The sequence below is a fragment of the Ascaphus truei genome, chromosome 3, assembly GCF_040206685.1.
Source record: "Ascaphus truei isolate aAscTru1 chromosome 3, aAscTru1.hap1, whole genome shotgun sequence".
NCBI lineage: Eukaryota > Metazoa > Chordata > Amphibia > Anura > Ascaphidae > Ascaphus > Ascaphus truei.
Genome location: NC_134485.1, coordinates 79,872,333 through 79,898,062, shown reverse-complemented (window position 1 = coordinate 79,898,062; position 25,730 = coordinate 79,872,333). Strand labels below are relative to the sequence as shown.

General features: G+C 43.5%; 1 protein-coding gene across 16 annotated transcripts in view; it reads right to left on the bottom strand.

The window, feature by feature from the left end:
• Nucleotides 1–25,730, bottom strand: part of RAP1GAP2 (RAP1 GTPase activating protein 2) — a 693,938-nt gene that overhangs the window by 91,907 nt on the left and 576,301 nt on the right. For 8 of the 16 annotated variants that reach the window (XR_012800437.1, XR_012800436.1, XM_075594386.1 and 5 more), the window contains 2 exons: nucleotides 16,977–17,012; nucleotides 1,270–1,314 (listed from right to left, as the gene is read on the bottom strand). The exons of 3 other annotated variants lie outside the window; for them this stretch is intronic. Coding sequence is in view for 11 of the 13 variants with exons in the window: in XM_075594386.1 (XP_075450501.1) it covers nucleotides 1,270–1,314; nucleotides 16,977–17,012 (81 nt within the window). In the remaining 2 variants the exon portion in view is untranslated. The remainder of the gene's footprint in view (nucleotides 1–1,269; nucleotides 1,315–16,976; nucleotides 17,013–25,730) is intronic. 5 more of the 16 variants (XM_075594388.1, XM_075594384.1, XM_075594382.1 and 2 more) reach the window with 1 other exon arrangement.

The window sequence follows — 25,730 nt, the reverse complement described above, 5'->3', positions numbered from 1 at the left end:
CTTTTTCATGCACTTGTCTAATTTTTACCTATACTGTCTACCTAATTATGTAGATTACTGCAAACATTCTGGGCAATAATACCCTGGCTAGAGGAGTAGAAGGGCTAATGCAAAGCGGAGGGTCTTTAACCCAGCCAGTACATTGGTGGCCAGTAATTCTTTTTTCCCACAACACCTAAAATACAGCATTTTTTAAATAATTGTTTAAAAATTCCTCATTTATTAAATGTTTTCATTTTTGTTCTCCCCCCACATGCTCCCCTGCTCTCCACCTCTTCCCCTACATGCTCTCCTCCTCTACCCTCCCTACTCCTCCTTCCCATCCCTCTTCCCTACCCTGAAGTTGGGGCTTAGTGAGTAAATGCACTGACTGAAAAACAATGACAAGGAGTTTGAAGCAGGGGAGCATGGTTCACATTCCAAGGCAGAACAGTTCATGGGATTTGCAACCTTCCTTGTCATATCTAGGACACATGCTACTTGTTCCTAATTCTCCTCAGAATACCTCACTTGTAATGTAATAAGGCTATCACAATTCAATAGCATCAATCACCAGGAGCCAAAATATTTAATATGAAGAAATGGGGGTAAAATGTGCAGAACTCTGCTGGGGCAATGTACTGTATGAAAGACTCCCGAAGGCAGAACGGGGGCAAAAAAATCGCACAGGGTTTATCAAAGAAAAGATTCTTATTAAAGCAAGAAAGTTTTACAAACGTGGCAATTTTGTTTTACCCCAGTTTCGCAGGTAGGAGATTTTGATAAATTACAAACGCCCATATATTGGGTTACATGTAAGCCTGCTCCACATGGTAGCTGACAGTGATTGTTTATTAAATCCAGCCTCCGAAAAGAAATACTGTACACTGTTCTAACCCAAAAAATATTTGTTGCGGTTATATAAGAAGGACAAAATATGGGATAATTCCCAAATACCCAAGCTATGCGTCCATATAAGAACGTCAAAACTGTTTAATCTCTTTAACTCAGTTATACTATCATTCTGATCAGAGCAAGATCAAAATTAGTCCAAACATCCTAAAAACTTCTCTGAGCCAAAAAGACTGTGCCTATTGTACTGCTAGCAGGAATGAGGTTCGGCAAGATGCCTTCTATCAGGTTTACTGCCAAGGGTCTAAATCCAATAGTTCTGCCTACACTACCACTTATCAAACATGTGGTTAAAGTCGGGTAGCACTGATTGAAGTAAAAGCAGTAACAACAATACAAGCCACATTGAAATGGCTATGCAACTACATATTAACCAACCTTGTTCTTCTGACTTGTACTTTTCTGTTCTTCCAGTTTCGGAGCCTAAGTTAGTAAAGAAAAAAAAAGAAATAGGTCCATTTAATAAAAAAACACATGCTGATCAATATATATAAAGTTCTTTGATTGTCTGTTTAGAGAAAGAAAGTTCCACTCTATTTCTAGTTATTTTGATAAAGGTCCCGTTTGGTACAAAAATTTAGATCCCCTTGAAATAACCTTTTTCACTTTGAACTAATCGAGAGTGCTGTTTTTTTATTCTACTGTACATATACAATGTTATCTGTGCAACTCATTAATGCCAGATTAAGGAGTGCTGAACCTTTGTTCATCTGATATAATGCAATAGAAATTGCCGTCTTACTCCAGTTGCGATAGTGCAGAGTAAATGAGTATTTCAGTATTAGGGGATACATTTTCTATTTAGACTAACAATGTATATATTTTAGGGAAAGCTTGTGAGAATTCTACTCTCTTCCTCGGGTCGGCAATACTGATTTCCAAAATATTCCATGATCTTAATACTGATGTAAAAAACAAAATAACTATCTAAAGCACATGAGGTAGAGAAGGAATGGCAAAGGGAATAGTAAATAATCAGACAGGGCAATACATGTATGAAATTATACTCAAACTTAGAAGAATTCTTCAGTAGATTATGACTGAAATAATATTTTAATAAAAAAGAGAGCACCCCTATAATGATGGAGTACCACAACAGGAAGAGGAACACCTTTTTCACACCACCAATAGGACGCAACAGCAAACTAGACAGCTACATAGAGATATTTTGATTGGGAGTTTCCTCATTGGCATCAGTACAGCAGGAAAAAAAATAATGTACAACCTTTCCCCCATGGAGAGATCTGCAATCAGGGAACTGCGAAACAACCACAACATCACCATCAAACCAGCAGATAAAAGAGGTGCAATGGTGGTTATAGACACAAATAAATATATAGAATACGGTAACAGACAACTCATAGACAACATCTACTACAAGAAACTGACCCGTGACCCAACCCAGGATTATACAAAGCAACAAAGTAATCTCGTTAAATCATTGCCTAAAAACCTACAACCAGAATTAGAGCAACTAATACCCAACAACCAAGGCATTGGAATCTTTTACATGCTTTGCAACGTCCACAAACCAGGAAACCCTGGCAGACCAAATATAAAAGTTATGAATACATTCACTGAAAAAATACCAGACATAGTGGAGAATATTTTCAAACTACTAGTCACAAACACCAACAGCTTTATTCAAGACACCACAGATTTTCTCACTACTCTTAACATCAAACAACTACCATTCAACAACTACTAGTTACCATGGATGTAGAATTCCTGCCTGTATACTGTAGTTGCATCCTCCACAAGGAAGGCATTAAGGCATGCTTGAAATTCCTTGCACCATCTCCATGAATCAGAAATACAGCGCTGAAGGAATGTCCAAACTGAAAGAATACATCCTCACACACATCTACTTTAGCTTCAATAAAGAAATGTGCCTACAGCTAATGGGGTCTGCAATGGGCACCAGGAAGGATGACACCACAATAAGCCAATATTTTATGGCAAATCTTGAACAGATTCCTAACCACATGCCTCTACAAACATTACAGATACATTGATGATCTATTTATAATATGGACAGAGGGTGAAGACAATCTAAAACAATTTCACGAATCCTTCAATTCATTTCATCCATCAATTAAGCTCAAAATAGATTAATCTGCAAACTTAGTGAGCTTTCTGGATACAACAGTAACACTGAAGAATGGTAAACTATACACATATGTATACAAGAAACCCAGAGACAGATGTATTTGCCTCCACAACTCAAGTTTCCATCCCACTCATACAAAACATGACATCATACACAGTCAGGCTATAACATATCACAGCTTATGCTCTGACACGAAAGACAGAAACAGACACCTCACTACCATGATTAAATCATACAGACAGAAGGCCAAATACTATTACCAAAACTATCCCATCTGCACTGAAAGCCAACAACCACACCCATACCACTAGTGATCACATACAACCCTGCCCGACAGGGAATGCAAAAAAGAATCAAAGATATGCAACCCATGCAGACAGAGGATGACACATTAAAAGACATCTTCCACAAACCTCCCATGCTTGCATTCCGGCAACTGCCCAACCTCAAACAGAAGTTAGTCAACAGAAATCTTCATAATGAACTCAATGACTCTGAGAATGACGAAACCATGCAATATCACACGCTGCAAACTTTGCAAACATACAGGTAAACCCCGTTATAACGCGGTCCTCGGGGTCCACTCCGAGACCACCGCGTTAGTAACGGGGTTGCGCAAAAACAAAATGGCCGCCGCAAAAAAATTAGTTAGAACAGTGTTTCCCAAAGGCCTGAGTTCCTTTCCCCCCCGGCCAAAACCGCCACCCCCCGGCAGCATCGGCGCATCATCACCCTCCCCCCCCGCAGCACCCTTCACCCCGCGGGGCAGGAGATGGGAGCGGGGAAGTCCCTCCGGTCCCCGCTTCCCCCTGTCACCGCGTGACAGCCCGCAGGGCAGGAGATGGGAGCGGGGATGTCCCTCCTGTCCCCGCTTCCCCCTGTCACCGCGGGGCAGGAGATGGGAGCGGGGATGTCCCTCCGGTCCCCGCTTCCCCCTGTCACCGCGTGACAGCCCGCGGGGCAGGAGATGGGAGCGGGGATGTCCCTCCTGTCCCCGCTTCCCCCTGTCACCGCGGGGCAGGAGATGGGAGCGGGGATGTCCCTCCGGTCCCCGCTTCCCCCTGTCACCGCGTGACAGCCCGCGGGGCAGGAGATGGGAGCGGGGATATCCCTCGGGTTCCAGCTTACCTCTGATCCCCCCCACGTGCCCGGTGCTCCCGCTGCCTGCATGGAGGTGGTAGCAGGGGGTTTCTTCTCCCCACCACTGTCCCCGGCGCTCCCGCTTCCTGCGCGGGAGGAGGGGGGAGCGGGTGGTGGTGCTGGTCGCGGCCTTTCCTCTGTTCCGACCCCCCACCCCCCATCTGTGTAGAGTGAGAGAGTGTGTGTGTGTATGTATATATGGGAGAGAAACTGTGTGTGTGTATATGGGTGTGTGTATATGTGGGTGTGTATATGGGTGTGTGTGTGTGTGTGTGTATATGGGTGTGTGTGTGTGTGTATATGGGGGTGTGTGTATATGTGTGTGTGTGTGTGTGTATATGTGTGTGTGTGTGTGTGTGTGTGTGTGTGTGTATATATGGGTGTGGGTGGGTGTGTGTGTGTGTATATGGATGTGTGTGTGTGTGTATATGGGTGTGTGTGTGTATATGGGGGTGTGTGTGTGTGTGTGTGTTTGTGTATATGGGTGTGTGTGTATATGGGTGTGTGTGTGTGTGTGTTTGTGTATATATGGGTGTGGGTGTGTGTGTGTGTGTGTGTGTGTGTGTGTGTGTGTGTGTGTGTGTGTGTGTGTGTATATGGATGTGTGTGTGTGTGTGTGTGTGTGTGTGTGTGTGTGTGTGTGTGTGTGTGTGTGTGTGTGTGTGTGTGTGTGTGTGTGAGTGAGTGAGAGTGTGTGCAGTGAGCAGTGTGTGCAGTGAGCAGTGTGTGCCGTGTGCAGTGTGCAGTGAGAGTGTGTGCAGTGTGCACTGTGCAATGTGTGCAGTGAGCAGTGTGTGCAGTGAGCAGTGTGTGCAGTGAGCAGTGTGTGCAGTGAGCAGTGTGTGCAGTGAGAGTGTGTGCAGTGTGCACTGTGCAGTGTGTGCAGTGAGCAGTGTGTGCAGTGAGCAGTGTGTGCTGTGAGCAGTGAGCAGTGTGTGCAGTGAGTGTGTGCTGTGAGCAGTGTGTGCAGTGAGAGTGTGTGCAGTGTGCAGTGAGCAGTGTGCAGTGAGCAGTGTGTGCAGTGAGCAGTGTGTGCAGTGTGTGCAGTGTGTGCAGTGTGCAAAAAAAAAAAAAAACGGGAGCCACGTGAAAACCGCGTTATAACCGATTCGCGTTATAATGGGTCGCGCTATAACGGGGTTTACCTGTATATGCCAAGATCCCACAGGCAGTCACAGACATACAGTAGAACATTCAATGGTAAAGGCTCATACTGCTGCACATCCAGAAATGTGGTATACAGTGGTGAGAAAAGGTTTGTGAACCCCTTAGGATTTTCACATACTGTATTTCAAACCTAAAATGTTATTAGATCTAAATCTAAATCCTATTAGTTAAAGATAACCCAATCAAAAAAATTGCACAAAAACATGATAGTTTTTCAACATTTATTTAAACAGAAATCATTCAACATTCAATATCAATGTGTGAAGAAGTATGTGAACCTTTAGATTCAGTACCTGGTGGCAACCCCTTGAGCAGCAATGACTTCAACAAAGCATTTCCAGTAACTGCTAGTCAGTTTCTCACATTTTTTTTGCAGAATTTTTGTCCATTCCACCTTACAGAACTGTTTCAACTCTGACATTTGAGGGCTTCACTGTATTGACAGCTCACTTCAGGTTCTGCCACAGCATTTCAATGGGGTTTAGGTCCGGACTTTGACTAGTCCATTCTAAAATGTGGAATTTCTTCTTCTGCAGCCATTCTTTTGTAGATCAGCTTGTATGTTTAGGATCATTGTCTTACTGCATGATCCACTTTCGGTTCAGCTTCAGCTCAAGGTCGGATGGCCTGACATTCTCCTCTGGTATCTTCTGATACAATGCAGAATTCATGGTTTTGTCAAAGATGGCAAGGCAACCATCCAGGTCCTGGGGTAGCAAAGCAGCCCCAAACCATCACACTCCAATCACCATGCTTGACGGTTGGGATGAGGTTCTTCTGTTCCAACACAGTTTTGGTTTTCACCAAACATGTTTCTCGTTGAGGCCAAACAGTTCTAACTTTGACTCGTCTGTTCAGAAAACACTGTTCTAGAAGCCTTGTGGATCATCTATGTGCTCTTTGGCGAACTTCATGTTCATTGTAGAGAGTAGTGGTTTCCGGCTGGCTATCCTTCAATGAACAGCATTCTTGTTTATTGTTTTTCTGATTGTTGAGTCATGAACACTCACATTAGCCAAGGCAAGAGTGGCCTGCAGATCCTTGGATGTTACTCTGGGGTTCTTTGTGACTTCCTGGATGATTTGTCGGTTTGTTCTTGGAGAGATTTTGGTAGAACAACTACTCCTGGGTAGAGTGACTGTGGTCCTGAACCTCCTCCATTTGTAGACTATCTGTCTGATAGTGGATTAGTGGAGCCCCAAAATCCTTCGAAATTGTTTTGTAACCCTGTTTTAATACATCTGTATGGTGAAAACCAAACGCACAAAGTTTCTGATCTTTATATAGGGTGGGCCTCCCAAACGTACCCCTGAAGATCTACCTAATTATTTAACTACCTGATTCTAATTATCCCCTTAATTTAGCTGATAAAACCAGGGTTTCACTTACTTTTGCACATACCCTAACTCTTCATTACTCATTGTTTGTCTAATTCAGACATACTTTTGTTTCAAAAGACATGGAATTGGTTAATATAAACCCTATTGGATGTTTAAGAAAAGTCTGGTTTTGATTCAAGAAGGTCATTATGGAAACACTATGGAATTCCCGTAATTATCATTGGCATTCACAAACGTTTTCTTGCCGCTGTATATGAATCAAGGCAGCAACCATTAAAACCTGTCAAAAACTTAAAACCAGAATGAACCTACAGAGACACACAATAGCACACCATGAAAAAGGAAGATACAGCACTCCAGTGGGACATCCCATCTCACAGCCAGATCATGCCATAATGTGATTTGAAAATCCAAATCTTCAAAGGAATGTTTAAAAGCACTCAAACAGAAAACATTTTAACTCAAAATGATAATGCGCTGACAAAAAAAACGACAATGCTGATTTTTGGAGTTTTTCTTGTAATGTTTCTCTCTGTTCATTTTACATTGTATCCCCCCTGCACCACCACCCCCTTCACACCGCTGATGTATGCTTGATTCTACATTTTCTCCACTTCTCACTATCCCTTTCGTCAACTTATTGCCTTGTCTGTTTATTTACTATTCCCTCTACCACGCCTTCTCTACCTCCTCTGCCTTAGATGGTTTTACATCAGTGTTAAACGCAAATAAAATGACCACCAATAAAATGAGCAGATTCACATTTCTCAGACAGGTTTGCAATCCTGCTTCCCCCCATTATCTCTTAGAAAACAGTGCTTCCACTGGGGCCAGGGATTCTGGGTAATGACATGCAAATGAGCACATTGTCAGCTTTTGCTTCTTACCCATTTTAAAACGGTCCCCTATAAGTTTATGGCTGCCTTATTCCACAGCTTTTCAGCACAACTTGGGTTAAAGAATTGTATAACCAGTAAAACCTTCACAGACAGCTGTTTTGCCCTTTTGGGTCCCGTCAGTGTGAGGTTGGTTATACTGGCTTTGCAATGTGAACCTGGGATAGATTTTAACCAAACATTAAATAAGTTACGGTTGGTTAAAAAAAACCTTCCCCGTACAGTGCACAGCAAATACAAATATCACTTGTGAGCTCATGGAATCATTTGCAAATCAGTATTGCTTGACATGAGGAAGAACGTAAAACTCTTGAAAACTTGTCCTAATTGTTAGAAAAAAGGTATCTGTCATGGAACAGAAATACCCATTTCTGCCTTCTCTGTTTCACCCCCCCTTTCCTTGGCAGTTCTTTCTGCTAGCTGTATTTGGATGTTACTTTCCTTGCAGTTTCACTCCCAGTGCAGATGGAATGGATACATTATGTTGCCTTTTTTCCTTCCAGTCTGTCACACCCCTGGTTGCCCTGGCAACATCTCCAGTCCTCCAAGTTAATGGGCTTTCCCATTCCCCCCTGTCCCTGCTGACAGTTAGTATGGCCTGACCCCTATCCCTGTGTCACAAGCAGTACCCACTGTCTTTTACTTCCTGACATTGGCAGAGTGAGTACATTCATGTTACACCCCTATGGCAAGGCCAATTCTCTTCACCTGCCCTTACTACAAAGCACCCACAGAGATACACCTTTCCAACACAAGCATCTCATCCACAAGTGCCTGTTTTTATTGCTGCTTTCCTAAATAAAGTGAAGAAAATATACAGGACTTGTTGTGCTTTGGAAAGAGTACCGAGTTGAAGCTAGCTGGGTTCATTCATACCCCAGACATGACCCTGGATCCAGAATAGTGAAAAAAAGACCGTGTGTCTTGGGGACACACACACAGTAACTGCTACTCACAACCCTTATACTATACAGAATAGTCTCTGCACCCCAAACAGAGCAGCTTTACACTGCCACACAGAGCAGCAGGCTTTATACCAAAGAGCACAGACTTTCTACAGCAAAAGCCTTACAAACAGCAAGCAGTTTACACTGCACACAGCCTGCAGCAGTACAGCAAGCAGCTTACACTGCACACAGCCTTCAGCAGTACAGCAAGCAGTTTACACTGCACACAGAGCCAAGCAGTCCTTACACAAGGCAGCAGCACTGCAATCAGACAAGTGCACAGTCTGAGAGTGAGGAATTACCATCTCACCTAACCCTGCGCACGTCCCACGGCCAGCACCACCAAGGGCCACGCCACCAGACACCCGCCAGGACACAGGTCAGAGCCACCAGACACCTGTGAGTACAGCTACCCCTACGCTTACCGCTGCAGGACACCTACCGGCACTATCCGAGAAAGTCATCCATCGCTGACGCAGGTAAACAGACCGCACGCCACACGCACCGGCTAAAAGCCTACACACACCTGCAGCATGGCAGAACTCAGATCTTCACCAGACATCACACAGGTGAGTGACCACTCAGACACAGAGACCGTTGCGCAACTGCAACAGGCGCAGGCAGACGCAAGGCCTAAATGGATAGTTACACAGACACAAAGGCCCGCGAAAAATATGAGACTGACATTGAAGCGCACCGCGCTAAATTAGAGAAGGCCTGGGAAACAACCACACTTGGAATACGCAATGTCGCCGGCAATTCCGTAAAATAGCTGAAGCAGGCAATAACTCAATTAAAGATAGATCACTCATACTACCAAGAGCTGTCAGAAGCATACGTCACTTACTTGGCCAGGGCTAACACCGGCGAAATCCTGCAAGAAAGGGACTTACAGCATAATATTGACTTGACACGTGACAGCCGCATGTGAACCGCCATCACGGACGCCCAAAGCGAGAGAAAAGAGCTCCTCCTGGAGACCGCATCGCAGCGCTCCAGCACATCCAGACACTCGTCAAGGTCAGCAAGATCAGCGCAATCTCACGTGTCTAGCGCAAGCACAAACGCCACCAAGGCGCGAGCCACCGCAGAGGCCGCATGTGTCAGGGCCGCATACGCTCAGAAAGAGGCAGCCATGAAACTAGAAATGGCCCGCATAGAAGAGGAGGAGCAGAGAGCCGCTGCCACCGCAGCTGCAGCCACTGCACGGAAAAAGACAGAGGTGGACGTTAACCTAGAGGCCCTAAATCAAGAAAAGGAAGCTGCTGCCGCCATAGCCCAAGCCGAAGTCTTACGCACTGAAGACTACGTAAGGAGCCTCTTCAGTGTAAACCCCAGTGCACCATCTCAACACGAAGGGAGTGACTTCACAGACACCGAAGTCTTGCTAGGTTCACGTGGAGAAGACGCCGTTCCTTTAAGGGTACACGCTACCTGGGATAGCCACAGCCGCAACAGTGACCCACACGCCAGCGTGCACACGGATGCACTACAACAGGTTCGCAAACCAGGTACACCCACACGGGAAAACACAGCCCTTCACACCGACCAGCAGTCATCACGCGTCCACACCAAGGAAGAGGCGACCGCAAGGACCCTCCCAGCAACTACCTCAGAACGCAACCAACACACCAATGTCTCAGGCCTGACAGACATGGCCAAGTACATGATCCGGCGTGACATGGTGCAAACAGGACTCACCAACTTTGACGACCGTCCTGAGAACTACTGGATGTGGAAGTTCACGTTCAAGGACGCAATCAAGAGGCTGGGCTTCTCAGCAAGGGAAGAGCTCAACCTGCTATCCAAATGGCTGGGAAACGAATCCAGGGAGCATGCGAAGAGACTTCGGACGACAAACGCAAACCACCCCCAAGTAGGTCTCGACCTAGTATGGGAAAGTCTAGAAGAGTGCTACGGTAGCCCCGAAGCAGTCGACGATTCGCTCTTCAAAAATGTCAACAACTTTCCCAGGATCAGAGCTAAAGACTACTCGAAGTTACGCGAGCTTGGGGGCCTGCTGCCAGAGCTGGAATTTGCAAGGAAAGACCATTCGTTAACAGGTCTCAACGTCCTAGACTCAGCTCGCTGAGTGAGACTCATCTTGGAGAAGCTACCCTACAACCTCCAAGAAAAATGGATTTCCCAAGGCTCCAAATACAAAAGGTAGAAGCAAGTCGCCTTCCCTCCCTTCTCATTCTTCTTGAGCTTCATCCGCGAAGCGGCAAGGACAAGGAACGATCCCAGTTTCATCTTGGGTGCACAGACCACACACAGTGCAAGCGACCTGAGGAATGAGAGACCAGTTTCGAGATACGATAACACTCGAACACCCATCTCGGTCCACAGGACGGACTTGTCTCCCACGACCCAAACTACTCCCGATCAGTCGGTCGCCGGAGACGAGAAACCAAGGGACCCAAACAGGGAATGTCCCATACACAAGAAGCCACACCCACTTAACAGATGCTTTGGGTTCAGGAAGAAGTCCCTAGAGGAACGCAAGAAGTTACTCTGAGAATTCGGAGTCTGCTTCAGGTGCTGCGACTCCACGACTCACCTAGCCAAGGACTGTAAAGAGGCCATCAAATGTGCAGTGTGCAAAAGTGACAAGCACGTAACATCTCTACATCCAGAGGCGCTGACACTCCACCAACTCAACAACCCATCCTCCGTAGCGGAGCATGGCGGGGAGGAAGAAGAAGGAGAGCCAACATCTGTCATGTCTCAGTGCACCGAGGTTTGCAGAAAAGGAAGTGACAAAATATCCTGCTCCAAAATATGCCTTGTCACAGTGCACCCCCAGGGACAACCTGAGAGGGCTATCCGGATGTATGCAATCCTCGACGATCAAAATAACAGATCATTGGAGAAGACGGAATTCTTCAACTTATTCAACTCACAAGACAATGCCTCACCCCACACCCTCAGAACCTGTGCAGGGTCAACTGAGACAACAGGGAGAAGAGCAAGCGGCTACGTCATACGTTCAGTGGATAACAGAGTGAAGATAGCTCTCCCCACCCTTACGAGTGCAACTATATGGCTGCAAACATGGACGAGATTCCCACAACAGACGTGGCACGTCATCACCTGCACCTCAGAGCAATAGCCAACTACATCCCGCCGGTAGAACAAGGCACCAAGATCTTGCTGCTGCTCGGTAGGGACATCTTGAAGGTGCACAAAGTCCGTAAACAGCGTAACAGACCCCACAACGCACCATTCGCCCAAAGACTTGACCTAGGATGGGTGATAGTGGGCAACATGTGCACTGATAAAGGACATGAACCAGACTATGTCAACGCCTGCAGAACGGTGATAACAGAATGCGGACACACATCTCTCTCCGAACCGTGTCTTGGCCATCTCCAAGTGACAGGAAGGCCAAGTGAAGAGAAGAGACAAGGTCATACTCCCGAGACCAACAAAAACATCTTCGCATCAGAGGGATGTGACAATGGCCTAGGATGCTTAGTAGTCCAGACAACTAAGGATGACAAGGCGATTCCACAGAAGGAAGAAAGTAACCTCCTGAAGGTGACCGACAAAGGGATCTCCCAAAAGAAAATAAACAATCGGACGGTCCTCCTGCGAGCAATGGCACAGCTAAGACATACAGCCATTCCTCTCCAACGAATACTAAGTGGCAAAGCAGCCAGCCACCACGGCTGGTACAGCTGCAAAAGATTGCACCCCGCAGGCGAAGCCACAGGGACAAAAAGACTGTCCTCTGACACGTCTAAAAAGAGACAGCCGCAGAGACATTTCATAAAGGGATTTACTAGGGCAAAAGAGACTGTTCTTCGTCACGTCCAGGGAGAAAATAACCTCCTGACAGCGTTTCACCAAACTACGTGGAGATGTTCTCGTGCAAGAGGAATGCACCAATGACCTACGGTGCACAGCGTTCCAGACAACAAGGGACGACGACAAGCAAACTCCATCGAGGGAACATAGAGGATTCCCGAGGTTAACAGTCAAGGAGCTCTCCAAAGATGGACTGGGCAGTTGGGTGACTCCGCTACCATTCCGTTCACCAAAAAGACGGCTCCCGAACAATAGAGAACATGCCATCTCTAGGCTCACTTCGCTCCGCCGCAACCCACAAAGGGAGCCGGAGACCAAGAATCAAATTGTGGTCTTCATGCGGAAGAGATTCCTTAGCAGATACGCAGAGCCAGCGCCTTCACTGAAGGAAGGTAAAAAATGCCGGCACCTCCCATCATCTGGTGACCACCACCGTCAGAAACCCAGCCAGATCTGGGTAACGTTCAGCTCCAATGCTCAGCACCAGGAAGCCTCTCCAAATGGCGCACTACTCACTGGATCAGACTTGACAACCAGTCTTCCAGGGGCGTTGATTCGCTTCTGCAAGGAGCCAAAGGCCATCTCCTTCCGCCAAACGCCAGGTGATAGGGTGACAGACTACCACGACTGGTATATCCACGAGGTGATGCACTCTGTAGAGAAAACTACAGAGACAAAAGGACTGTTCTCTCACAAAGTTGGAAAAAAAACAGTGCAAGAGACTTTTATACAAAGACATTGTGGTGCAACCAGCAAACCTGAAGCTGTGCATCCACCTGGCCTCCCTTACCAGAAGGTTTTGGCCAAAGGACTTTGATGCCAGTGGTACCGGCCGGTATCACCTCGCTATGTGGACATGGACCTTTGAATTGTTATGTTATGTTTGCATTGCACATATGTTCCACATAATCTGTTATATAGTGGTATCTCCAGATACCAGACGGGGAGTGTCATGGAACAGAAATACCCATTTCTGCCTTCTCTGTTTCACCCCCCTCCCTTTCCTTGGCAGTTCTGCCTGCTAGCTGTAATTGGATGTTACTTTCCTTGCAGTTTCACTCCCAGTGCAGATGGAATGGATACATTATGTTGCCTTTTTTCCTTCCAGTCTGTCACACCCCTGGTTGCCCTGGCAACATCTCCAGTCCTCCAAGTTAATGGGCTTTCCCATCCCCCCCTGTCCCTGCTGACAGTTAGTATGGCCTGACCCCTATCCCTGTGTCACAAGCAGTACCCACTGTCTTTTAATTCCTGACATTGGCAGAGTGAGTACATTCATGGTACACCCCTATGGCAAGGCCAATTCTTTTCACCTGCCCTTACTACAAAGCACCCACAGAGATACACCTTTCCAACACAAACATCTCATCCACAAGTGCCTGTTTTTATTGCTGCTTTCCTAAATAAAGTGAAGAAAATATACAGGACTTGTGCTTTGGAAAGAGGGCTGAGTTGAAGCTAGCTGGGTTCATTCATACCCCAGACATGACCCTGGATCCAGAATAGTATTGCCTAATACTGAAGTACTCATTGATTCTTCATCTAATATAGAACTATAGTATAATGGGAACAGTATGCAGTGTAGTAAAATAGAAATAGCTATTGTCTTTTAAACAGTTTTTTTATGCTAAACAGACATAACGACATTTACTAAACTTTGTTAAGCATTAACATTAACATTTTCACGGGCAGGGTCATCAGATTAAATTGTTTTATTATATTGCGGAATGAGAGAATGGTAACGTTCTTTGAATAGCGTGTTGTATGGCATTCAGATGGAATGCTAAATGTTTTTGCATACATTTCAATACCCTGTGTTAACATGAACACAAACAGAATGGTGGTAGACATCTACCATTTTTGAGAACAATATTGGCTCGGTAATCATGGCACAAATTTGAGCATGCACAGTTCAGCGATGACATTACTGCATCTGGTCTAACATTTTGTAAATCTTGAATAATTGCCAGTGTATTCAAGAATCTGGATATCTCCGTGAAACTGGTATGGAAAAGCAATATCTCTCAGTCTTCTAAGTCAGTGATTTCCAACAGGGGTTTACATGGTGTCTCCATGGCGTTCGCCCCCCAAAAATACGTAATTGCGGATCCCAGGGAGTACAGAGGCTTTTTGAGCTCGTGTGGGGCTGCACACTTCAGTAAGATCCAAACTACACTTTATCATGGGTGGTATAGCTGTCAATTACAGCAGAAGCATCCAAGTTGCTCCCCAGAATGCTTTGCATCCACAGCGGCAAGGCATTGTGGGGCGTGATTTTGTAAACTGCCACAGTAATTGACAGATATACCACCCATGCTGTCTCCACACACTGAGGTGTAGTTTGAGGCCTCAATAAGCGAGTGTTCCTCCCACGAGCTCGGCACCGAGATTGGTTAGACAGTTTTGTTAGCAATAGTCTAATGAGTAGGCAATAAGATTGATTAATTAGGGGTTCGTGGAACAAATAATTTCTAGCAAGGGGTACACAGTTTAAAAGAAAAGTTGTAAACCACTGTTTTAAGGCAACAGTAACGTGGATAATTATGAAGAAACGGTTATATAGATAAATAACATATACCCTATTTGAGAAATAAAGTACAGTATATGCCCTGGAAAGATTTTCATAGACCTAAAATTTCAATCAATTATACAATCCATATGTTCTAGATGCATTTAAAAAGTAATACCCTAGCTTCTATATTCCAAAACTTCAGAAGGTAGAAAGTGATCAGTGATGTCAAAACAAAACAATAGTCAGCTACATTTTGAAAGTCACTAAATCATGGAATTTCCTTTCTTTCTCTTTCTTTTAGCCCCGTGGGACTGCAGGCCAATTGTCACCTCAGCATAGATTTATAGACATTTCTGTACAGTAAGTGTGTGTACTGGGATTAGATTTCTGCTGCGTTTATCTAAAATACAAAGGCCTGTTTTTTTACCTGCAGCAGCTATTAGTGGGAACGCAGAACCTTCAGCTTGTCTATTATTGGATATATACATACTGTACCGACGACAAACTCTGTGCAGTGAATTTAGGGCTATACTTTTTAAGTGGTACAGTACTTAGGGGCTGATTATATATTGTAAGTGCCAAAGCAGCCAATCGGGCCGTTTCTGGTCAAAATTCCTCATTGACTTTTGCACATATAGAATTAGCCCCTAAACCGTAAAGCACCTCAACACACAATAAAAATGGGTTGTAAGGTGCCTTTTGCATTTGAATGGCTTATGCTTATTAAATACTGTCCCAGGTTTTGATTCAATAAAGGTCGATATTGCAGCAGCAGCAACATTTCGCATAAAAAAAACAGGACTGGGATTACCACCAAAATCCCTATGTATTCTTTATAAAAAAAAAAAAACTAGGTTGCAACATTCATTCTCGTTTGCATACCTAAATATTCCATTAACTCGGCGTTAAATAAGCGCCAGCGATAAAAATAAGCCACAGATCATACAAATGTGCGTTAATCAGTGCAGGCAATGCAAATGTGGAGGGAAGTGTGCATGGGCGCCAGATATCACACTTTTCTACCACAGGGTTATGGAATAGAATTTCCAACAAACCCCTACAGCAGGAAAGAATTTAGCACTTCTAATGCCTCAAGCTACAATATATTTCGAAGCAATGCCTTCCGTCACCAAAGGGTTAACATACACCATAAACACCATATCAATACAACACAAAAAGCATAACATCCAGATGGTTCAATATTAAGCCTCTAGTAGCCCAAGAAACCCAAGCTAGTCATCGGTTGACCATGAGTTGGCCAAGTGGGCTTCTAATATCATATATAATATTATAAACACACACAAAAAGGAAAAGTCGCTAACACTATATTAATAGAAAAGGCTAACCCAGGACCCAAAAATAAATATAATATTGGTGTTTAAAGATTAACTTAAGCAAACCAATAATAAGATAGTAAAAATCCTGGGGGTGCTAAGGGATAAAAAATAATATGAAAACACACAAAAAAGAGTTGTTAATATTATGTCTTGTTATCATGTTTTCTAGATTGGCTAGTCTTATCTAGCCTATAAGTGGTGATCATATAAACATGCAAGATAAACTTAGCGCCAGCCTGGGGTAGGTGATACACATTGGTGCTATTTTTTGGCAGTAGCACGTTATCACCGGCAGAGATGTGCCATCCTGAGTAGATTCGCTTTGCCGTTATTTCAATCGACCTTTCCAAGAAAGTGTGAAAAGCCGGCACCAAAAGTTCTAACGAAAAGCTCCTATTCTTGCTTTTTTTAACTATAGCAGCCCCCCAACATTTAAGTAATGTAACGCCTGTTGACTTTCAGCATTAAGTAAACTAGTTGCGAGCTGTTGGGTCAAAGCAAACTTTTTTTTCCCGGACAAAAAAGGGTGACATTTCCAAAGTTTGCTGATGCGTGCGAAAGGTTCGCACATCTCTAAATCGGCAGATATCAAAGTTTAGAGAATACATTCACTCTGTTAAAAATAACACTGACCTCTTGCCACTGTAAAAGGTCTCCCATCCCTGCTTGTGATATGGCCACAGGACGATTAAGAAAAATCGGCGTTAAATACCAATAAAGTGAATTGTATAATTTATCGGGCTTTAGTGAAACCACCTTTACTGATTGAAAGTGTATCATAGTTGTGGTGATTTGCGATTGTCTGACAGAGCCCAAGTTCTCTTACCTGCATCCTCTCCAGCATCTCGAAAAACTCTGCAGACTGATAAGACACAAAAGGAGAGAATAAATATTTAGAAGACTGTGCATTAGCATTGGGAAATAGATGCGCTAATTCTCCATATCAAATCAGTCTCTGTTTTATCATTGGAAAATCTACCAGCTATTCGTCCTCCTTCTGTAGATACTCTTCTCACCCCACAATGGCCAATCTCGATCATAGTATGACTGCCTGACAGCTTCTTTTTGTTTACAACATTGTCCCTCCGGCACTGATGCTGAACTGGCTCAAGTTGCTTTTAAATATCTGTATATTCATGTAAATTTGGCAAACGTTTGTGGCAAAATGGTAAGCATTTTTTTTATAAAAAGCTTCGCAAAAACCTTGGAGAGTATCCAAATTTCTTGAAATAATTGTGAAAATGTTTATATCTCCCTAATAATATTTGGAGGCTTCCATGCAGACAAGAATGCCAGCAGTGCACTGTGCAGAGAGCTATTGCTCTTCCTACATTTACTATTCCTACAGCTCCCTATGGCTACTCAGATGCAGCCAGCTTTGTTTTAACTACTGATTAGAATATCACGTTGTAATGCAGAATATCCCAGAGCTTCCAATGGAAGGCGATAAAGCAGAATATAACAGAATATCCCACTATAACATGCTACCAGGAACAATAACTCTGGCTACATCTGTATATTGATCATTGAAGCGAATGCATACAACAAAAGACAGAAATGCCCAACGCTACATCCAATGTGACAAAATACATACGACAATATCAGCACTGAAGTATTGCAGTGAGTAAGGGTCATTTAGTTAAACCCTTTGGCCGAAGCGTTATAAGCCTGCAGCCACGTCACGGCATGACCAGTTTGCAGGTCCTAACACTACCTGATAAAATTCTCTTTTACCTCTGTTGGAGGGAGAATGACCACAGTGGGTCTGTCATATACAGGAACATGAACAAAAACTGCTACTTGCTATTTTGGGGTTCTTGAGCTTGCTGGAATATTGTGTGTTTATTAAAGCGAATGCAGATTTTATCGTTTGCACAGCATATTTCTTAAATGTATGGGGAGAGAAGCATTTTTAAAAACAACTCTTAACAATACGTTTGGGGGTTGAATAGTGTCAATTGTATTCATGTATGTTTTAATAGGTTATACAGATGTACCCAACCCTACAGTATGCGAGGCCACGTCCGCACGCAGTCCCATGACCGCGCCGATAGCACCCCAGAAGGATTAACGCTGTGGGAAGTCCCATTGAAAAGAATGAGCCCCCCGGAGCGCATTCGCGGAAGCGACCACCCCAAGCGCCTAGACTTTTTTGCATTTCATCCGCTGCGTTGGGTACGGTAAGGCTGGCTACATCTGTATTTAAGATGGCTGGCTACATGTTTTCACCTTTGTTCTGTAGTCAATATTTTATCATGATTGTTTCTACAGATATGCGTTTGTCTGATAAAAAACCTGGAATCAGTGAAAGAAAAAAAAAAGAAAAGAAATTGATTTCTATGCAGAATCGGAGACATCCGTGCACATGATTTATTTGGGTGCCTACTTTTCATACAGTATGAAGACAAGCATTTTAGCCAAAACAAAGATTGACGGTAGAAGAATTAAAGAAACGTACTTCTTTGTCTAGGATTTAATGAGTAAAAGCACCAATAACACAGACTTGGGTAACTACAAAACATTGAGATTGTATCTCTGAAATAAATTGTTCATCTTATCTTTTTGTATATTTCAGGTACACAAACGTTAACAGCATTTGAGCAGGAAGCAAACAGACATCAATTAAGAGTTTTACTACAGGTTAACACCAAGCCAACACTGGTTGATTTGCTCTAGGAGGGACTACAGCAACATCAAGCCTTTCTTTAAAAGGGAGTCAAATGAAATCCTCCAGCAGCACACAACATCAGGAAGCCTATCTGGAAATAAATATTTACACAGCACTGATAGGTGAATGCAGTCAGCCAGCAGAAGACACGTGGAATTAACCTTTCCCATTACGGGAAAAGCAAGTCCCTAGTGGCTTCACTTCAGTTCCGAGCTTGTACCAATTCCGAGAGTTTCACTTGCAGGAAAGCAGCCTTGCTCATTTTTAGAATGATTGGTTTTCAGATTGTTTAATGTTTTGCCTATCCATTAATTGCACAATAATCAGTTCACGTTGTGGTCCTTCTTGGGTTCTCAGACCTGCACAGAGCTGAGTGGAATAAGAGGACTGACTTTTCCACCCAGGATAATAAGAGATAAATCAAGACATATCAGATTTTTGTTATAGTGATAACATGAACCGGCAACCAAATTGCCTCTTGCTCTTGTCAATATTTAAACATACAAGTAAATACAAATACCACTTGTCTGCAGCCCTGTCTTTCCCCATTATCACTTAGGCTGCGGCCCCGCTGCACGCTCCTGCGAGGCTGGCGGTGCGTGCAGCCGAGTCCCCCGGTATGCAGTGAGCTGCAGGGGGAAAGACGGGGGGCGTGACGGGGGAGCGGCCGTGATGTCGCCCGGCAGGTTCGCCCTCATTGGCTGAACCGCCAGGGGCGTGGCGTATCGCTGTTGCGAGTCCTGAACTCAATTCTCTTGAAACCAGGAGTTTCTGTCGATGCAGCGTGGCGGCCCCCCCCCCCTCGCAGCGGCCCCGGCCTCATTGTGGGGCGGCTCTTGTCCCTGAAGCGTCTGCAACAGCGGGCGCTGCAGTAGCCAGCGGGGACCTGGCCTAAGTAAACAGTGCTTCCACTGCAGCCAGGGATTCTGGGTAATCACATGCAAATGAGTAGTGTGTCACTCTTTCTTTCTTATCCATTTTAAAGTAGAACCCTATAGGCTTATGCCTGCCGTATTACACAGCTTTTCAGCACAGCCTGGGTTAAAGAAGTGAAACATACTGACAGACAGCTGTTTCGGCCTTTTGGGTCTCATCAGTGTGAGATATATTAGCAATTCTAACTTTGCAGATTAAAAAATAAATATATGTTAAGTTCACCTTACAACAGGTTTTAGCCTCATTGGAATATAGGCTAGTGAAGATATCATATATGTTTAAGTCGAATATCATTAACTACTTTGGGAAAAGCTGTATAAATATACATTTAAGGTCCACTTTTATCTATAGGGGCCTATTTATTAAACTGCGGGACAGGCGTTTCCGTGTGAAAAATGTGCATTTCCATGTGGAAACATCTTGCTGAATTCATTAAACGGCTCTTGCATGTCCAAACTGTGCAGAAGCAGCATTTTAGGTTGTAATTTGGTTTGGCGGTGCAAATCTTATACTGTATGCCAATTAGGAAATCTTACAAAATGAGGTAAATCACATTCTATTCAATATTCCGTGATATTGCACTGTGCAAAAAACTGCTCATCCAGAGATCTCACCTCCTGCAGGCCTGCAAGATTGTGCAGTTGAGGGAGAGGTAGGTTTTGTGGCGATTCTGTAAGCCAAACTTGCAGATTAATGACTCGGTCCCACTGCTGTTACTCTGAGTGCCACTGTTTCACTATCCCCTCCCTTTTGCAATGTATGTGAGAAACGTTAAACTAGTCGCAAAACTCTTAATCAGATAAATACAGCATGTTAACTTGCACATAACAAAAGAAAAAGTCAACGATTATAAGAGACTTGTCACGAACGGCACACATGCGAACGTGTGACTTGTGTATGTGACCAGGGTTAATACACAGCTATCCAGCTAACTCACGTATCTCCTCGCAGGGTCCCTAAAATTAATAATATCTCCACTCAAACCATCACACTATAGGTCTTAACTCGCTGCCACCACCACAAATCGTTTCAAGTGTTACTTGCAGTCTTTGGCCCCTGTTTACTAGGAAAAAATATGATTAGCACACACGAACTAATTGCAGCAAAATGTGTCTGAAAATGCAGTTACTCTCTTAAAAAAACATTCAAAGTTCAATTACAGCCCAAGACAATACTTGTCTATACAGAAGTAATACAGTGCTTACTTACAGAAAAGAATGTTACTGTACAATATATCCAGACAGTTTCATCAAATAAACAGGATCAAAACAGAAAATCAGCCCCTAAATCCTTTCTATATCTTCAGATAACCACCATGCATATATCAGACTCTGAAGTATAGAAAAATTAAAGCAATTTACCATGACGTAACTGTGGCTACTTACAGTAGAAATAAAAATGTTCAAGGCAATATAGAAATTACTCCAAAAAATCAGGATCACAGAAACTTCAGCTGTTCTTTTTTTTTTTTTTGCCATTCTGGCTCAGAAAACTCGCATGACTTATTTTTTTATCCTCACATTTTACTCTTCTGCTTTTTATACTGAAATACTTATTCGTTGCACTCCAGGACTGCAATAAAGGAATCTCAAAACAACCTAAAGTAACATACTGAATGAAAACCAACTGCTTTTCTGTCCCTTCTTTATAAACACGGTAAGCAACTACTGGACATACACAAAGCAATCAAGATGTTGATGCTGAGATGTGGGTGTATGAGATTGAAAGAAGTACATAATAGAGACAAAAAAGTGATAGCCAGTGGGAATGTGTGTGTCTATGCAGCTATGACTTTTCTCTTTCATAAGAAATAATGGTTTCCTGCCCACTGATTAAATGCGCAATCCACAGTTTTAATGGAGAAAGCATCGAATATGAATGCCTAACCTTTTCCTATTGGTGGCTTTATAAACTCAGTTGCTTTCTGATTAATTTAGAGTCAGATAAAATTTCAGCTTCGAGTCCATAAATAACAATTTTTAAAGTCTTTTCGGGAATGGAAAATGTGAACTGTTTTCAAAGTGAAAGCTGCAGGTGCAGTGAAGAAATGTGAAGGATATGGTAGCTAAAAAAAATGATATGCCTCAAAGTTGGATGTTTCAAAAAAGCAATAGTTCCGAGAATAAAAAGGATAAACAGAGGGGAGGAAAGTGAGTTTTGAGGAGGACACCAAAGCATTAAAGGAACACTGGCTATTTTGAAGGCTCAGTATTCCATAAAACATAGATTCTGTAGATCAGGTTGAAACCTGGCAATGAATGGCCTCTGGTAGTGAAAGGGCAAATGAGGGGCTTTCCGAAATTCGCTCTGTTTTTCAGCAGGACATCCCTACTTACCTACATTAACCTCTTTGCTGCCAGAGTCTGCAGTGCCCTCTTCTTAAAACGGTGCATTGCAGGTCTGTGACAGTGTTAAACCCTTTCCAAATGGAGTGAGCTGTTTAACAGTTATTTGCCATGTGTTGTAATTTATCCTAGCATTACGAGGGGCTAACCAAGGGAAATAATTGAAGGTACATGTCTGTGGTAATCACGTCATAATGCAGATTCAGGTGATGTCATATATTCTGGCTGCAGAGGTTCTGATGTACGAGATGATGTAAAATGAATGTCTACTAAAAGGAGGTGACATGCAGCGGCACGAACCCTACACTGGAACATGGCTAATCGTAAAAATAGGTTATTAGCCTCGTTCAAAAACATTGCAAAGAAAAGTTCACCATTCTTTTCAGACCATCGGTGAAGCCTGTCACCTAGTATATTTGTAGACAGATGCATAAGTTGCTGAAAATAAAATAACAGTTTTTCATGGCAAGACTACAGTACTATTAATATAATATATAGTAATAGGTTCTGTAGATATGTAGTCTTGAGCTAGTCTTAAAGAGGCAATCCAAGCGCAGTTTATAAAAAGAAATTAAACATAGGATTGAAGCAGGGGGTCCGCGGAACTGAACCCCATTCATTTCAGCCCCGGGGACCCCCTGCTTCCCGATATACTTACCTCCGTAGGAGGTGCCGGTAGAATCTCCGGCTGGGGTTAATGTAATGGAGTCTTCAAAGCTCTCACATCCTGCGGACCAATAGGAAGCAGTGATGTCACTCGGAGCGGTTTCCTATTGGTCCACGAGACCAGGACCTTTAAAGAGAAGAGAGATACCAGCACCCCATGGGGAGGTAAATTTGTTGGGAACAGGGGGTCCTGAGAAGGAAGTTGAAATTAACAGGGTCAGTTCCACAGACCCCCTGCTTCAAACCTACTGTATCTACAGGTAAAAAAAAAAAAATACAGTGGTTGGATTGCTCCTTTAAAACCTACAAGTAAAATGTCTCTTCATTTATCAATTTTACACTCTAAATATCCAACACTTTTGTTGTTGAGAAAACAGTTTCATAACGCATGGATTTCAGATATGGGCATGTCGATAGTACTGATGCAAGGTGCATTATTACATTTTAGAATCAATATTATAACATCTTACAATTAGTGGTTCTCTCGTTTCAGGCAGCAGTGTCAATATTTTCCCCTGTGTCATATATTTTACACGTTGTTAAAGATGCATTTCCACTTAGCAAAGTACAGTATGTATTTAAATTTTTGGAATATAATATATAAGGCTATATTTGTTTTTTTAAACATTTAATAGCTCTTCTGATACATATTTCAAAGCGCAAGTTAAACTGGCATTGTGGAAAATACCAGGGAACATACACCCCTTACTGGTTTCTGGAATTATAACTATTGTTATTACTTATATCACGGTACTTGATATCAATCTTTATTTTTTTAATAGAACACCACTGGGTGCTTTCTGAAATTTTTTTAATTTGACAAATAAAATGATAGTGCCATTTTAATTTGGCCACGAACAACATACAGTATAATATGATGCTAATCACTTTGGTTGGGGTTTTTGTTATGTTAAATCTTAGGAATACATACCTATGTGTCATCATGCAGTGAAAGGTGGATGGGGGACAGGACAGCAAAGTCAACTAGAATTACAAGCGCACGGTTAATGTGGTTTTGGATTTCGGACAGTTAGCAGGTATGTTTGTGGCTAATTGCCCATCACTCATCCATGACAATTCTAGCTATGATGAGCAATACTTGGAAAGTAACTAGCAGTGTGGTGGCACATGCTGTATGAGAGTCATTATTCCCAGTTGAGATTCTGAGCTGCTACTGAAAACAGCTGCTGAGACTTACTGTATCCATTTATTATCCATAGACACTGTTCTGCATGTCCAAGTTATTAATTACTGCGGGAAACAATGTACCTTTCTGTTTCAGAGGCAGTACAGGACACCTCATTTGTCCAATCTGCTCATTTAGGTAGGACAGGCTCCAGGTTTCCCAAGGTCTGATCAATTTCAAATCTCCTCACTCCATGCCAACCCTTCTAAGGATATTGATTTTGGGGTACCTTGTATATCCATCCATGCCCTTCTAGATGAGCCACAGATCTTACCAGATATAAACCGCATTGAGTCCGAAAGATGCTGCACTCTCCCAGAGATTTAGTAAAGGGCAAAGATATTAAAGGCACAAATACCCTCAGAAAGCATTTGAGAAAACAGGATGAGAACCGGTGCGTTCCCCAAAGATGAACCGACCTATTTTCAGCGCCAGTTCCTGAGATACTTACCAGTTAAGTTACTGGTGTCACTACCCCTTCGGGGAAAACAAAATAAACTGTTCAAATCTCGTGGGTGTCGTTAGCCAATAGGAAGCCACAAGGTCATCAGTTGCGGATTCGTGTTGGACAGCCATTTAAATTCCCTTAAAACAAACAAACCAGTAAGTAAAGCTTGTTTCTTCACAGGGAAGTTTCTTGGGAACTGGGGGGTACCGGAGCTGAAAATAGAGTCTAACTTCCCTGGTTCCCATCATGTAAATAAAAAGGGGATCAAAATGGCAGGATTACTGCTTTAAGCTCTATAAAATGGCCCCCAATAAGCAGGCCTCCAAAATTAATTGTTTTGCATGTGCCTGCATCAAATTGTTTGAAACGGTATAGTACATCTCATTCTAATACAGTATGTGTGTCTGCTAACTCCTTCCTGACTTGTCCTCTACAATCACCCCAATAAAAGATTAAGCAAAGACAAAGTATCTATGAGTGTATCTGCAAACCTGCCTTATTCTCCCTGCAAATCGCAAGCTGATGCAAATTTACACAGAGGCACAGTATGAAAATGCCAATCTACAGATCAGTTTTACTGCCAAAACTAGGCAATAGTCTACACACGTCATTCTTCATAAATGAGAAGTGGGGATACAAATCCTATAATGCTTGTGCGACAGGAATTAAAGGTGGAATCCCAGCCAAGCTGCGCAGTGCTTTGCATGTTCTTCTAGTAGAGTTACCACCTAGGGTTGCCAGGTGTCCGGTATTGAACCGGACTGTCCTGTATTTGGACAATATGTCCAGTAAAAAAATAGCTGTAATACTGGACATGTACTGTGTGGTATTACCTTTCTGGGCATCGTGACCTGACTGGCTTGGTGGGATTTCCCCGAGCATGGAGAGAGCAGGGCTGTTTCTAGATGGCTGGGCAGTTTCCTCCATCCTGATTGGCTGCTTTACACAGCAGAAGCCAATCAGGAGGAGGTGTCAGGAGTCTGGGGGGGAAGAGGGGCAAAGAGAGGATTAAATAGCATGGAGGTGGGAGGTGAGAGGTGAGGTGTGTAGGTGTGTGTGTGTGTGTATATCTGTATCTCCTGAGCATTGCACCTGTCACAATTTAACCATTGTGTCCAGTATATTTGTAGACACCACCTGGCAACCCTAATACCACCTCTTCGGGTTTGACCCAAAGTCTCAGGTTTGAGCCTGACATTTCTGGGCTCAGGGTTTCATTAGGATTTCTCAGGGCTGCTGACCGGGGTTATTGATCAGCCTACCTCCCCGGGCTGCTGCTGCTCTGTGCTGAGGGTGGGGAAGGGGCTGTCACATGCACACAGTTAATTCCT